Below are 15846 nucleotides of genomic sequence, written 5' to 3'. Positions count from 1 at the left end.
ACAATGACGACTGGGGCTTTGCAGTAATGTTATTACACACAGTGTGCGTGTTTGTCTGCTTTGAGTATGTTCCAAGTGTTACCGCACTGAAAGAAAGTACGTTTCTTGAGAATGATGCTATTTGAATGAATCTGGAAAATACAGGAGGAGATGTTCACATTTCTGCCAGTGCAGAATAAACATTTATGCAGTAATTATACCGTATATCCATAATGGCGGTCAGCAGTGAATCAGAAGACGAAACTACGGCAAGAGGGAAATATTTCTGCTTGGTAGGTTTCACTGGAAGAGCTGTTTACGCTTCTGCGGATAAACAGTCTTCCGAAGACGGTATACGAATGTATTACAGGTGTGATGAGTTACTGACTGTTTTCTCGATTGGAGACTGTTTACATGAAGAGTTTAGTGTGCTTGAGGCATTTTGTTGCGTGTGAAACCCATTCCAAACACAGGCGTGTGTTATAAAACTCATCACTTTTAACTGCACAGCCGCTGTGACGCCACCGGGCAACATCACTCAGAACACCGTATCGAGCACAGAACGCTGGACTACCACTTGCATAGTGAACAAATGGGTTCGGTAGACTGCTAATGGAGTTGTCACCAGTATTTTTCCTTTTATCCAACAACCAGAGGAAAAAAAAAACAAGCAAAAATAAAACTATTGCCTATTGACTTAAGTTTGTGTGTTTCACGGCAGTGCGACAAACCTCAATGTTATAAGTACAGCACATGCTACTTATTCTGAAACCCACCACCTGCTGCACTACACACATCAGCCAAAACACTGATGTTTTGCTATCTTTCTAGTCTTTTTTTATTTTAATTTTTACATCATGACTACACAGTTGTGGTAATTCTTCATTACTCAGCAACATTCACCTGCTACCAAATAGTGGAGTCTGATGGAGCGGACTCTTAAAACGTCACACTTTTTTTTTTTTAAATAGGAAAAACTAGAACTGGCATGAAAAACCACAAACAGGGTAGATAAATTCCAGGCTCCTGGGACAAACAGATTTTATGCTCAGGCTATTCAATTTCATTTTATTTTTTATTATTCATAGCTGAATGACAGAAAAGGAGAAAATCTTACTCATTAAAGGAGAACTGAAGGCAAATTTATCATCAAAATTCTATTGCTCACATTTTATTAAATATAGGAATGCGTTTTTGATAGCTATTTTGTCACCAATATATCAAGTTATGAGTGTTTGAAATATGCTCTGTAATACATCAGTCCATATGTCAAAGCAATGGCCGTAAACGAGATTCGTCGAGACCTGTGCGAGACATCGTAGGACGGAAGTAAAACGTACAGCGGAAATCAAAGTGACCGACATCTGCCAACGTTGTCAAAAGACGCGTGCGCCCTCTTTCGAATGCTGATGTAATCAAGCCGGAAGTTTTGTTGGTTTTGATAGCAATCAGGAAAGTTTGAAAAAAGTAGGCAGTAATCATCATTTAAACTCGTTTTTGTACAATATTTTGTTTGGAAAACAGTTTTCAAAATGGCGGCACTGACACCTGGCTGACACTTGACGTTTCGAAGTCCCGCACAAGTCTCGTGAAGATCGCGCGGATAAGCGACGCCTGCCGTGGACCAAACGAACTACATTCAGCATGGCTAAAAACCGAATAGGCCGATAAGTAGAATATTTAATTGCCAATACGAGTCACGATATAAGGTTACTAAAACCGAAAATGTAATTGAATAACACGTTAATTAAGAAATAAAGCAAGTTTAAAGGAGAACTAAAGTCATTTTTAAAGTCAATCAGAAAAATAAAGCTTTCATTTGGTATGTGCTGTAACTACAGCCTGTTCTTCTGTGGCCCATCACCTGCTGCACTACACACATCAGTCAAGGTGCGAGTTGGTTGACAGTGGAAAAAATAAAAAATTGTACTAGGTGGATGAATTAGAAAGTATGAATGAAAGAAAATCTTTTCAGAACGAGGTATGAAAGGTATGTTTAAACTGACTAAACCAATCACAAAGCCGTCACATAATTCTCCTCCTAGCACAATCCACATGCAGTCACCTGACCATTAAATATACCGTATATAACCAGGGAGAATAAAGTTGAAAAATGTTAGAATGATGTTTTGGGTGTGCGCTGAGAGATAAGGACACCGGATCTCATCGCTAAAGAACTGGCCAACATCTTGCTGCCTTTTTGTCGAGGGTGCAAACACAATAACCCGGTTGCATAGCGGATGAATATATGACTTGTCCACCCGTGCTTTTTCCACTTTAGGAAAGATACAGATGCCTCTGCTAACCAAAGTTAATCTGATAATGCCCATCAGTGCCTAGGATTTCTACAATAAGGCCTTGCCCTAATCTTGGATTAACTCGACTTGGCTAAGGGAAAGACAATCCCTGCCGTTTCATACATTCCTCAGATTGATCTGCAGCTGCTGCAGTCACTTGGCTTTGCTCTCACTCTTCTACAAACTTTTTTCGCACTTGCTCACTCCCACACAAGCCTTGGTTCAGCAAAATTTACCCGCTTATGTACAGTGTGATAGTGCTGAGTCAAAAGCGAATCTACTTTCTGACCACAAAGACATGTTTTTCTTTCGTGCTGCAGGTTGCTTTTGAGCACAGAGGAAATGTTATGCAAAATGAGCACGGTTCTTGTACATTTACCCTTTTAAACTCTTACAGTGCAGCAGTGCACAGTTTTGCACCAGTGGATCTTTGATCTTTTCTGACACTGAGAAAGCATATAGCCATCCAATGTCAAAAAACATGCACAGATAAACTGATATACAGGATCAGTCACAAGTTTGGACACACCTTCTAATTCAGTGGGTTTTTTTCCCCTTTATTAATTAAAAGACACTTCAGGTCTTCAAATAATGATGGATGTCGTTTCTCTTTACTTAAAGGGGAACTGAAGGCAAATTTTTTTTTTATCATCAAAATTCTATTTGTCTCATTTTATTAAATAAAAGGAATCCAATTTTGATAGCTATTTTGTCACCGCTATAGCAAGTTATGACTGTTTGAAATATGCTATGCAGGGCTTTACATTAACTTTTTTGCTCACCGGCCACTGTGGCTAGTGGTTTTCCCGAGTCACTAGCCATTCAGCCTTTTCACTAGCCACAATTTTGTTGCCAGGAAATCGTAGTTTTTTCTTCACCATGATACGTTAAAGTTCGTAAGATCTAGACTTAATTATGAATGGCAGCGTATAATGTATCTCTAGAGTAGCACTCAAGTATTCGGTGCTGTTAAGGTAGTTCCCTATATGAAAACATGCAACCAATTCAGACAAAAATATAAACAGAGTATTCTGTTTATTGAACTCAAATTCAAGCCCCTTACAATATGAAATATTGTATAATATGAAAAATAACATTCAGTACAACTGAACTGATTCTAATATTAAAAGTCCGATTCAAAACATTTATCATTGAAAAACACTTGCATATCAAAACATCAAATATTATCAAGTATTATGTATTATCTATTAATTGTGTGTGTGTGTGTGTGTGTGTGTGTGTGAGAGAACATATGTAGAGAGAGACATTAAATGTCCTCATTACATTCATCATCAGAGGAGTCTGAATGGTCAATGAAAAATGGTCTTCGTGACCTAAGGCTTCCAGCATGCCTAAAGTTGATAACTGGGGCGGGATCAACTTCTTTGCAATCGCCTAAACGTTTCTAAACAGCAGCTCCATCCTCTCCAGCTAAGCCGACTTCATGACAGCCAGGGACTTGAAAGCAATGCTGTCCTGTAGTGAACCAGCCGTCTTCACCGGTTTTGATGTTATAGTACCGATGTGTGCATTTGACTTTTCTTGGTCCTTTATAGTTTCGAGTTTAAAATTACTGGTGCCTGTCTTTGCCAGACTTTCTACAGTCTTTGCAGTACAGGGTATTTTCGGTTTTGCTATGAACTAGACAATCTCACCCGAACTTCCATTTGTCATTGAACTGTCTCATCTTCCTATTAGCATCTTGTTCATCTCCATGGTCGTAGCCAGCTATGAGGCCCCAGAGGTCCGGACCTTGGTCATTTTTAAGAGCTGAAAATACATTTTGTATGCTAAATATTCAACTGGATAAAAAAATAAAGAATAACATTAAAACTTCTCTGTAAAAAGTGCATTGTTAATTATGTTAAACGTTGATTCTGTCTTCTGTGTCTGTTTGGTGCGCGTGGCTCTGAGACCAAGAACACAAAAGCGAATGAGCACACGACTCGGGGGAGGAACGCAGTGCAGGAGACACGGGGTTTCCATGGTAACCATCAGCGCACCGTCCTCATTGCTTGGGCCAGATCAAACCATTAAACAAGCTTAAATTATTCTTACTCTTGCCACATACATGATTTTTTTTTTCAAAACTTATGATATTCAGTTCAAACACCATTAAAAGTAATTTCAGGAATAGATCTCTTGTGTGGCATGTAATTCACCCCTCTCATTTAAATATGTAGAACATTTTTCGGCACGCGCTTTCAGCATCACGGACCTCTGTGATTTTAAAATGCTGCCTATGGCCCTGCTCATCTCTGCCCCTTTTTTCCTGAGCAGCAGGGTTTGAAACTCCAGTGATATACCGCCACATAGTGCACTTGTCAGTCGTCAGCAACTTCGTTGCTTCGTTCATTAACCGCAGGTGACCGTATCACTGATTTTATCTGAGACGTTAACGAACGTTCTCAACAATGTTTATAGAATGTTTATACAGGTGCTCATGGGAGTTGTAGGCGCGTAATATTACATTGCAATGCGTTTATTATATCAGATGCCTTCAGAGAAAACTACAATTAAAATATATTGTCATACCACAGAATAAACCACCCGCCAAAGTGGCTAGTGGGACTAAAGTCATTACTCGCCAAAGTCAAATTTTACCCACATTTGGCGGGTGGGCGGGTGCTAATATAAAGCCCTGATGCTATGTAATACTGTACATCAGTCCATATGTCAAAGCAATGGCCATAAACAAGATTCGTTGAGATCTGTGCGAGACATCGTAGGACGGAAGTAAAACGTACAGCGGAAATCAAAGTGACCGACATCTGCCAACGTTGTCAAAAGACGCGCGCGCCCTCTTTCGAATGCTGATGTAATCAAGCCGGAAATTTTGTTTGTTTTGATAGCAATCAGGAAAGTTTTAAAAAAGTAGGCAGTAATCGTCATTTAAACTAATTTTTGTGCAACATTTCGTTTGGAAAACAGTTTTCAAAATGGTGGCGCTGACACTTGACGTTTTGGAGTCTCACACAAGTCGCGCGGATAAGCGACGCCTGCCGTGGACCAAACGAACTAAATTCAACATGGCTAAAAACCGAATAGGCCGATAAGTATAATATTTAATTGCAATTAGTTGCCAGTACGAGTCACGATATAAGGTTACTAAAATCGAAAACGTAATTGAATAACACGTTAATTAAGAAATAAAGCAAGTGACTTCAGTTCCCCTTTAAGTGAGCAATTCTTGACATAATATGGATTACTACAGTTGTGGAATAGAGCTATTTACTGTATTTTTATTATTCACTATTTACTCTTTGATCTCAAACGCGTTAAGAAGGCAAGACATTTGACGAATTAACTTTTGACGAGGCACCTATTAATTGAAAAGCATTCCAGGTGACTACCTCATGAAGCCGGTTAAGAAAAAGCCAATAGTGTGCAAAGCGTCATCAAGGCAAATGGTGGCTACTTTGAAGAATCAAAAATAAGAAACTTTTTTTTAAACACTTTTTTGGTTTCCTCACATAATTCCATAGATGTTCCATATGTTATTTCATAGTTTTAATGTCTTCAGTATTGTTCAACAATGTAGAAAATAACCAAAATACAGAAAAACCTATGAAAGAGTAGGTGTGTCACAACTTTTGATTGGTACTGTAGATCTGAAGTTTACCCCAGGAACACTGGGCATGAGGCAGGAACACAGTCTAGAAAACCTCCACAAAGTGAGTGAGTAACCCAAGCTTAGTATCAAACCATGGACCTTGGAGCTGTGAGGTACTGCATTACCCTGCTGTCTTATACGAATATCGCTTCTACAAAATAATTTCTTGAGGCACTCACTGTCGGAAATTAAATAGCGGCATTGTGACCCAGCCCAGGGCCTCCATGTTGCGGGCTTTCTGCTTGCTCTTGTCCTCTGCTCCTCCAGGGGGTGGTAGTGGAGTCGCGTACAGAGTCACTGTCAGCTGAGACTCCCGTGGCAGCTGGTTGATCTGCACTGGGAAGCAAATCCTACAGTGTAAAACGAGAAGAAGAGAGGAAAGGGGAAAAAGGATCAATCAGCATTATGGTATCTCATTTAGTGCACCTAGAACAGCAGCTGCTTGAAGCTGAGTGGGTGATAACTGTTCATTCATTACACACAGAAGGTCCTAAAATAGTTATAGAAGTCCCTCTGAAATGAAAGGGATGCCCCTGTATGTACTTCATATTAAAGCAGTACAGCTGGTGTGTAATTGGCTACTGTTGCTAGTGTAACTGTGCTCTCCGAGGCCTAATGAAACACAGCTTCTTATTGGGAAGATGAGGAATATGTATTCTAGGTCTGCTTCCAACAAGTGAGAATATCAGAACAAACTAAACTGGCTGAAACATTAACCATTTACCAGTACGCTTTAAAAACTATCATCAAGTTCAAATGGTCAACAATGTCTGTGCTTACTATATAGGATATATTACGGTACAGTGTGATGCACTTTTGTTTATCGAGAAAGCTCTCAAAGGAGCTGACTAAGGTTCAAGATCAACACCTGGTGCCAACTACGGCCTCAAGTCATGCACATCAAAACGTACTAATACGGCTAATGGGGAAGAGTTACCATTTTATAAGGCAACTGCTTTCATTATAAAAGTAGCTTATGCATATTTAAAATGACGTCTGTAGACCAAAATGCGTGTTATGCTTGCCAGGAAAGTAAACAAAAGTATATTCCTCCCACACCATCCCCAGACAATGCATTAGATACAGAAATGGGGGCGAAAAAAAAAAGCGCTACAGGATGCTGCACTAGCTCCTATTTCAGGTTACAAGCACAACATTGAAAAGATTTCTACCGGAATGTTGTTTGAGGCAGTACAGTGCGGACTATGCAGAGAAAACCATAGCTGTGAGAGCTTCATTTGGCACTCACCTTTGGTCCCAAACCACCAGATGGAAGAGATATTTGCTGACTGACTGTTTGCTTGTGTGTTGGGGGGCACATAGTTCGTCTCCCCCATGGGTGAGAGAACACGACAGAAAGAACCCTTCATAACTGTGAACAAGAGCAAGACAAAGGGAGCAAGTCAGCAAGAAATATTTTGCCAAGTGTATATCTGTTCGCAAAACGATTCCAGTTAAAAATTAAAAGGAGAACTGAAGTCATTTTTAAACTTGCTTTATTTCTTAATTAACGTGTTATTCAATTACGTTTTCGGTTTTAGTAACCTTATATCGTAACTCGTATTGGCAATTAAATATTATACTTAACGGCCTATTCGGTTTTTAGCCATGTTGAATTTAGTTCGTTTGGTCCACGGCAGGCGTCGCTTATCTGCGCGATCTTCACGAGACTTGTGCAAGACTTCGAAACGTCAAGTGTCAGCCAGGTGTCAGTGCCGCCATTTTGAAAACTGTTTTCCAAACAAAATATTGCACAAAAATAAGTTTAAATGACGATTACTGCCTATTTTTTTTCAAACTTTCCTGATTGCTATCAAAACCAACAAAACTTCCGGCTTGATGACATCAGCATTCGAAAGACGATGTTGGTCGCTTTGATTTCCGCTGTACGTTTTACTTCCGTCCTACAATGTCTCGCACAGGTCTCAACGAATCTCATTTACAGCCATTGCTTTGACATATGGACTGATATATTATATAGCATATTTCAGACACTCATAACTTGCTATAGCAGCGACAAAATAGCGATCAAAAATGCATTCCTATATTTAATAAAATGAGAAATTGAATTTTGATGATAAAAAAAAAAATGGCCTTCAGTTATCCTTTAATTCTCCAAATTGATGGTGATCTTTAAAGCATCTCTAATCAATCATCGATATACAGTGGTGGCATGAATCAAAATCCTGAGCAAGAATATTCCCTTGTTCAGCTACAAATCAAACGGCTTGGTTGCATCAAGTTCGCCCAAGTTAACAAGTGCATGTCTATAAGCGACATCCAAGCAAAGCAATAGTCAAAGCTAAACACTGGCAGAATGGTCTCTCAACGGTCTCTTTTCTCTAGCTAATCACATCATATACACTATAAACCTACAGTTCATAAGGAATAAAAACACAACAGGATGTGTTAATAGGAAAATAATCAATGGCAGACTTGTTGGGTCATTACCAACCTGAAGTAGATGATTTTCCAAGAACAGCGTGTACTGATGTCTTTTATTCTTTTTTATAATAGGCATATAAGGTGAAAATTCAAATTCAATCCAAATTGCTTGAAACTGCTCTCACTGAGTTCAGAATTGAATGCTGAACAACATATTTTTTTTACAGAATTAAAATAGGTTTATCCGTTCTTGAGATATTACAAATCAAAGACTGAAGAAACAGCTTAATTTTTAGAATACTGCCGTAATATTATGTACGAGGATCACATGCTCCAAAATGGGCCTCATTTTTTTTTAATAACGGTTTTATTTTTCAAGATATTTACATGGAAATTGGCAGGCACATAGATGGTTGTATACTGAATACAAAATTTGAAAAAAAAAAAAAAATCAGTCAAAACCAATTATGCAAATTAGCATTTAATTAGCATTAATCACACTAATTAGGTAAAAAAAAAAAAAACATTAAATCGGTACACTCTTCTACAAAATTTCACCAAATGGCTTTATTTGTGCAATATAACTGATCTTAACTCTCATTTATACATCACAAAGGAGAGATCAATGTTAATTATAAAATATGCATAAATTAGCATTGAATGTCATTCGCATTTACTATTCTCTATCAAAATAAAAAAGTAATAAAAGAATATTTCTAATATTCCCTCTCTGTGCACTGGAGGCCTTTGTATTTCTAAGTAGGGCCTACAAGTGTTTATATTAAAGAATAAGTGATTCTTATTTCAATTAATATTCACAGCTTTCAAGGCTAACCTCGAAAAAACATCTTGTGATGAAGAGGACAACCTACTGTGCAAAATATTTCCCCCGCTTAAGAAAAACAAGCGTGCTCCGAGAGCACAATATCCCCCGTTGCCAACTATGCTATAACTCTGGTGAAATGCAACTGAATTGAACAAAATTGCAATGTGTGTATTACTGACATATAACAAAGATTCCTGCCAAGTTTTGTGAAATTCCTCCAAAAATTGTCCGAAGATTTGATTTCAGAAGGAGAGTACCCTTCCTGGGACGGACCGACAGACACCGCCATGACATAATCCCCCTTTCGGGCGTTTCGGCCAGTGGGGGATTTAAAACTTTTTTTGCCAAATTACATGAAATTCCTCCAAAAATTATGAGGGAAGTTGATTTCAGAAAGTAAGCACACCTTGATGAAATTGCCAAAAAGTTTGTTAATAATCAAGGGGAAAATTTTGGTAAAATTTGCCCAAATTAAACAAAATTTCAATATGCGTATAACTGTCATATAACAAAGCCTTTTGCCAAGTTTGGTAAAATTCCTCCACAAATTGTGAGAGGAGTTGATTTCAGAAGAACATAAACTCTAATTAAATTGTCAAAGTACAAGTTATTTAAATCAAGGGTCAAAACTCTGGTTAAATTTTCACAAACGAAATTAAATCGCAATATGCGTATTACAGTCAGTCAGAGAACAAGGCCTTTTGCCAAGCTTCGAGAAATTCGTCCAAAAATTGCGAGAGGAGTTGATTTCAGAAGGTGGCCACCCTTTCCTGGGACGGACGGACAGACAGACAGACAGACAGACATCGCCATGACATAATCCCCCTTCGGGTGTTTCGGCCAGCAAGGGATAATAAAAAAAAAAAAAAAAAAAAGCAAAAGCAATCTTCCATTTTTCACGTCTCTCCGACAATGATATGCCAAATGCTTATCGTTCTCACTTACTTGATCCCGATGCTTTCATCAGTGGTGGAACCATGACTTTCTCTTCTCAAAGGTCAGCCTTCTTTCGTATGATAAATCAATATCTCTTTTGTATCGCCTACTCCATCAAGCTGCCACTTTATTTTTTGTTTATTTACTGCCTACCCTTGTATCAGCTGCCTGTGCATGGTGACATGTCTATTTGTTCATTACCCAAGACATTTCATCTCATCTCATCTCATTATCTCTAGCCACTTTATCCTGTTCTACAGGGTCGCAGGCAAGCATTTACAGAAATTTATTTCCCTTAAAGTATAGGTTTTAGTGATATTTATCAAGTCCGAAGCCTGGCAGACTAAAACGGAGATCAAATCCAAGGTGTGTGGGATTAATATAAATAAAAATTAAATGCATTTGATTCTTAAGCACTTGTATAGTGCACTGTATACTTCAAATAAAGTCACCACTTTTTCAGTCATTCCATGTCTCAGAATCTCTGCTTCAGGAAACAGCTGAGAATTTTTTTAAATAATGTTTTGAAAGAAAATCCAGACTGTACGGGTTATGTGTGCTGCTTAGTGCCAGCAAAAGAATAGCTTTCAATCACTGTTTCATCACAAAACACTGAATTTCCAATTTTCCTACAACCAGCATAGCACATGTGAACATAGCATGGAGCAGCCAAAGTCTAAACAAAGTCAGTCCCCTTTGTGTAATCCCAGATTACCGCTGTCTCTCCTGCAGCCTTGATTCAAAACTTGTCCTGGAAAAGTCTTTAAAAGGGAAAGGATTCACAAGAGGCAGTTCAAAATAGAAAGAATAACATTCGCTAGCTCGTTGGAATGCCAGATGCCTGAAATAAACAGCAGCTAGATAGATGTACACTGCTGTGCAGGAGCAAGAAGGATGCTACGTAAATGTTCGGTTAATTCACAACTTCCTGTCCACCCTTTCCTCTGCCCCGTCACCAGATGGCATGCGTCACCGCTGCACAGGTGCTTAGCACCCTGGCTTGCCCTCAACCCTGCCTCCAAAGAGGTCAAAGGTCATGGTAAGTTCCCATGCGGCATCCTTTGTGGCAGCTCCATATGCAAACAGCATTGGTTTCAGAGCAAGACAAAGGACACTGGTCCATCATGGGCAATGGGCGGAAGAGACTATTCATATGTGGGGGGGTGGGGGAGAAGACCGGGCTGAACTATTCTGGGGGCGGGTGAAAGATCATGGCAATGGGTAGTATTCGTTTCCCAGCACCACTGATGATGCATATTCGGTATGTGTGTGTGCTTTGCACTTAGCACTCTGTATGTACACACACACACACACACACACACACACACACACACACACACACACACACACACACACACCAGGAGGCCCAGAGGAAGCAGAAAGGGCTCTGTCTTTTTCAGGGGATCCCTCTACACCTCACAATACCATGTAATCCCAGTGGATTACACCAGGGCAGTGTAACCCAGAACATCTTGCGTGTGTGTGAGTGTATCAGAGTAGTGTTTGCATTTATCTCCAGCATTCCTTGTTAGTTTTCTTCTCCACCTGCTTCTTTTGCTTTATATAAATAAAAGATTCATGGTCAGGGTTCCCACTTGCAATTCATCGAGCAGGACTTTTCCAGGAAGACCGTACATCCTTAGTGTGTGTCCTAATTTTAACCTTGCGTTTGTATTATAAACAACACAGCTGTTGTTAGCGGACTGTCATCTTAAAAATGACTCACGTGTGTTACCGTTGTTTATACGGAAGTTAACAAGACAAAAATTCCTTCCCGACTAACACAAGCGCACCCTACTCCTTTCTCAACCTGATTTTACTGAAATAGCAATGAAGATTTTTGAAGAAAAACTAGAAGTTTGATTTTATTCAAATCGCTATTGAGTCAAACAGAACTTAAAAGGACTGTATGAAAACAAACAGAAATGCAATCTGACACTTGAGGAAATCAAACTATTGTTCATTAAAGCAAACGAAAGGCATAATTTTGAAATAAAAGAGCCAGTCGAGTTCATGACGTGATTTCCTCGGCTTTACGAATGCTAAGGAATGCGAGCATGTGTTTGTGTTACCTGGCGGCCCAGGTGATAGGGACGCGGTGGGCGGCATAAATGTTGAAGGACAATACGTTGGTAACCATGCCCGCCTCCTGGATTGGCGCTGTGGGCCGGCTGCTGTGTGGAGCCGTGTGGAAGTTGGCATTGAACGTGCTGCAATAGAGCTCCACCAGATCCAAGATGGCAGCCGTCAACCTTTCAACTATTTTCTCTGGAAAGGGAACAGAAGCAGGACTAGACGTCAAAGACTTCCGTGTAAACACACTGATGTGCATCTACATCTTGAGCTAGTTGCAGGCACAACACGCACACCCCTACATATCTTGACTTCCTGGATAAAAAGCTGTCTTCATTAAATCAGCATGTATAGGCAGCATGCATACACTTCGTGGAAATAATCTTTACACACAAAAACGTTTGTGTGCACTTCTCCCTGCACTTCTGTAGCAAGATAAATATTACACAACATGCCTCTAATGAAGGGTCAAAGTTAAAACAAATAGGACTGAAATAATGTGTATAAGCTTTTCACAAGATACAAAATAGATTCGCGGAGTCTATAAAAAGTTTAATAAGTAGTGGATATTCTTTCCACCTTCAGAAAAGGGGGTTGCAAATTTTCCTAAGGTACACAACCTTGGCCAACAACTGTACATTTTGCACATTATTACAACTACTACTACACCCTGGATGGATTGCCAGTACATTGCAGGGCAGCATGCACACCCACATTCAAACCTCGGGGAAGTTTCAAGCAGCCAATCCAGTGGGGGAATAAAACCGAGAACAGTGAAAGAACTCCATCCAAACAACAAACAACCTAGGCTCAGGATCGAACTCAGCTGCGAGACAGCAACACCCACTGTGCCCACATGCAGACCATTTATAAAGCTATTTATTTAATAATTTATTTAAAGGAATAATAGCACATTTATTAAATAAGTCCTATATTCACTGCTGTTCTAACTTTCATCGATTACACCTAATAATTGTCTATTTAATGGTCCTACAGTGCATATTTATTGGGACAAATAAAGACTGATTTGATCTAACGGAAGTCGAGCACATGTTTATGGAGTAAAGCACAGAAGGGGAAGGTGAACAGTGTGCATCCTGACGCCAGACATGCATCCTTCCTGTTTATCCCAGTAAAGAAGCAGACAGACGTCCTTCCAGCAGGAGGTCTTTCCACACGAACACACACTGACAACAAATCGCCTCTCACACATACACAATTCTCCCTTTAACCCTCATGTTCATTTTATCGGATCATTAATAGTAAGAATACAAAAAGTATATTTAACGATCAGTGTTGAAACAGACTTTTACGGTATAATACATGGACGTTTAATCGCCATAAAGGCCAAACGGCGTCCATACTAAGCAGAGTTTAAATAAAAGGCAATAGCTAGATTCCTAAGTGGAATTTCTAAGTTGCTGAATAACACTCGGGCCTGATTATTATAAACGTTTGAGTTAGTTTGTTAATGCATATATCAGTTCCATTTGACCGAATCAAGTTACATTTACACAATGTGTTTTTGAACACGTAATTTCAAAGCCCTAGGTTAACCTGGAGACTGCACGCTCACCCAAACTGAAGCGCTAACCTGGATTACTGGCGATATTTTCCTGTGTGCTACACTTCATACGACACTTTTTTTTTTTTTTTTTAAATCAAGTTAATTTTTATACTACGGTATTTCTTTACAGCGGAGCCAACATCCTCATGAGATTTCATGAGGCATCTTGATGACGTTTAATACTACATGAACTGACCACATTCACTCTACATAATTGAAACAAGTAATTACCGTATAAACTTATGCAAATCAATTTAGCATAAACAAATAAGCATGTTTCAATGAAAAACTTAATATTTGTATGTAAACTATGTGCTTTTAAATCTGACCGAACATGTATTTACTTTTTTCAGTGTGGGAACAAATTAGAAATGTCGAAATGTCAGGGATTTCCTGTGGCCTGTAGCTTCTCCTACGCAAGCAAGTCGCAAACCGCTAACTTTCTAGCACGTCTCCTTCAACACAGGAAACCCAAATTAGTTTCAAAAGGATAAACCAATGAAATGCTTTGGTTTTATTTTACTAAAATGTTACTTGGTGCCCTTCCAACAGAAAAATCAAACATTTTCCAGGTATTTATTGACTAGAGTGCTCCGAGAGTACAATATCCCCCACTGGAAACTATGCCATAACTCTGGTAAAATGCGACTGAATTGAATAAAATTGCAATATGCATATTACCGACATATACCAAAGAATCCTGCCAAGTTTCGTGAAATTCTTCCAAAGATTGTGAGAGGAGTTGATTTCAGAAGGTGAGTACCCTTCCCGGGACGGACGGCCAGACATCGCCACGACATAATCCCCCTTCGGGCCTTTCGGCCAGCGGGGGATAAAAACTTTTTGCCTGATTGCATGACATTCCTCCAAAAATTGTGAGGGAAGTTGATTTCAGAAAGCAAGCACACCTTGATGAAATCGCCAAAGTACAAGTTTGTTAATAATCAAGGGCATAACTCTGGTAAAATTTGCCCAAATCAAATGAAATTTCAATATGCGTATAACTGTTATATAACGAACCCTTTTGCCAAGTTTGGTGAAATTCCTCCACAAATTGTGAGAGGAGTTGATTTCAGAAGAACGTACACCCTCATGAAATTGTCAAAAGTACAAGTTATTTAACCAAGGGTCAAAACTGGTAAAATTTTCCCAACGAAATTTAATCGCAATATGCGTATTACAGTCACAGAACAAGGCCTTTTGCCAAGTTTTGTGAAATTCCTCCACAAATTGTGAGAGGAGTTGATTTCAGAAGGAAAACACACTCATGAAACTGGCAAATGATAAATTTTGTTAATCAAGGGCTGTCACTCTTAAAATGTAACCGAATGGAACAAAATGACAATGTGTGTACTACCGACATATAACAAAGAATCCGGCCAAGTTTCATGAAATTCCTCCAAAAATCATGAGAGGAGTTGATTTCAAAAGGTGAGCACCCTTCCCGGGATGGACGGACAGACGGAAATCGCCACGACATAATCCCCCCTTCGGGCCTTTCAGCCAACGGGGAATAAAAGTTAACCACATACTAAATCTTCATTCCATGCGTGTCACGCCACGGGATTTTTGTACCAGATGTGCTGTTTATAGAATGCGTAGAAACGGCATGGAAAAGTGCACGATATTTTTCACCATTTTCGCTGGCTGATCCAGTAACCATCAATGAATAATCACCTCAGTAGCGCCCCTACGAGATACATTTACCGCTTTTAATATCATCCATGACTGAGGCAAACGTAGATCTTTCTTCCGTTGTAAAAATCAGCGAATGACATTTTGATTTGTAGTAAAAATGCGTTGATCATGTCAGCGCAGTTTTCGCGCAACATTCGCTTGGCGGCGCTAAGAGTTCACCACGTGTTTTCTTGACCTTCCGAGCAGCGTTTTGCGGTTTGTTGCTCAACAAATCTGGGAAATTCGCCAATAATCGACAGTCGAGATTGTCTCCTGATGGATTCACAAGGTTCTGTATCATCTGTAGTCAGTGCCTGGAAAATGGACCATCTTGGGTTGCGTGCACATGATTTCATGTCAGATTTACAGTAACTTCCCTTGGGCCAATTTCACTTTGGTTTGTATTTCCTGCATATGGAGGCTTGGTAGTGTAATGCAGCAGGTCTAACTCAAAATCCATCATCTGAGCATCTGGTATGAAAATCTGGTGGAC

At 39.4% G+C, this 15846-nt stretch overlaps 1 protein-coding gene across 2 annotated transcripts in view; it reads right to left on the bottom strand.

Annotated features, from left to right (window-relative positions):
- Window positions 1-15846, bottom strand: part of pik3c2b (phosphatidylinositol-4-phosphate 3-kinase, catalytic subunit type 2 beta) — a 143217-nt gene that overhangs the window by 64421 nt on the left and 62950 nt on the right. For both annotated transcript variants that reach the window (XM_060910318.1, XM_060910319.1), the window contains exons 11-13: window positions 12109-12304; window positions 7139-7261; window positions 6069-6239 (exon numbers count right to left, since the gene is read on the bottom strand). In XM_060910318.1, coding sequence (XP_060766301.1) covers window positions 6069-6239; window positions 7139-7261; window positions 12109-12304 — 490 coding nt within the window. The remainder of the gene's footprint in view (window positions 1-6068; window positions 6240-7138; window positions 7262-12108; window positions 12305-15846) is intronic.

Source organism: Neoarius graeffei, chromosome 26 (assembly GCF_027579695.1).
Source record: "Neoarius graeffei isolate fNeoGra1 chromosome 26, fNeoGra1.pri, whole genome shotgun sequence".
Lineage (NCBI taxonomy): Eukaryota > Metazoa > Chordata > Actinopteri > Siluriformes > Ariidae > Neoarius > Neoarius graeffei.
Note: the sequence above shows the minus strand (reverse complement) of the source record. Positions and strands in the feature narration are given on the sequence as shown.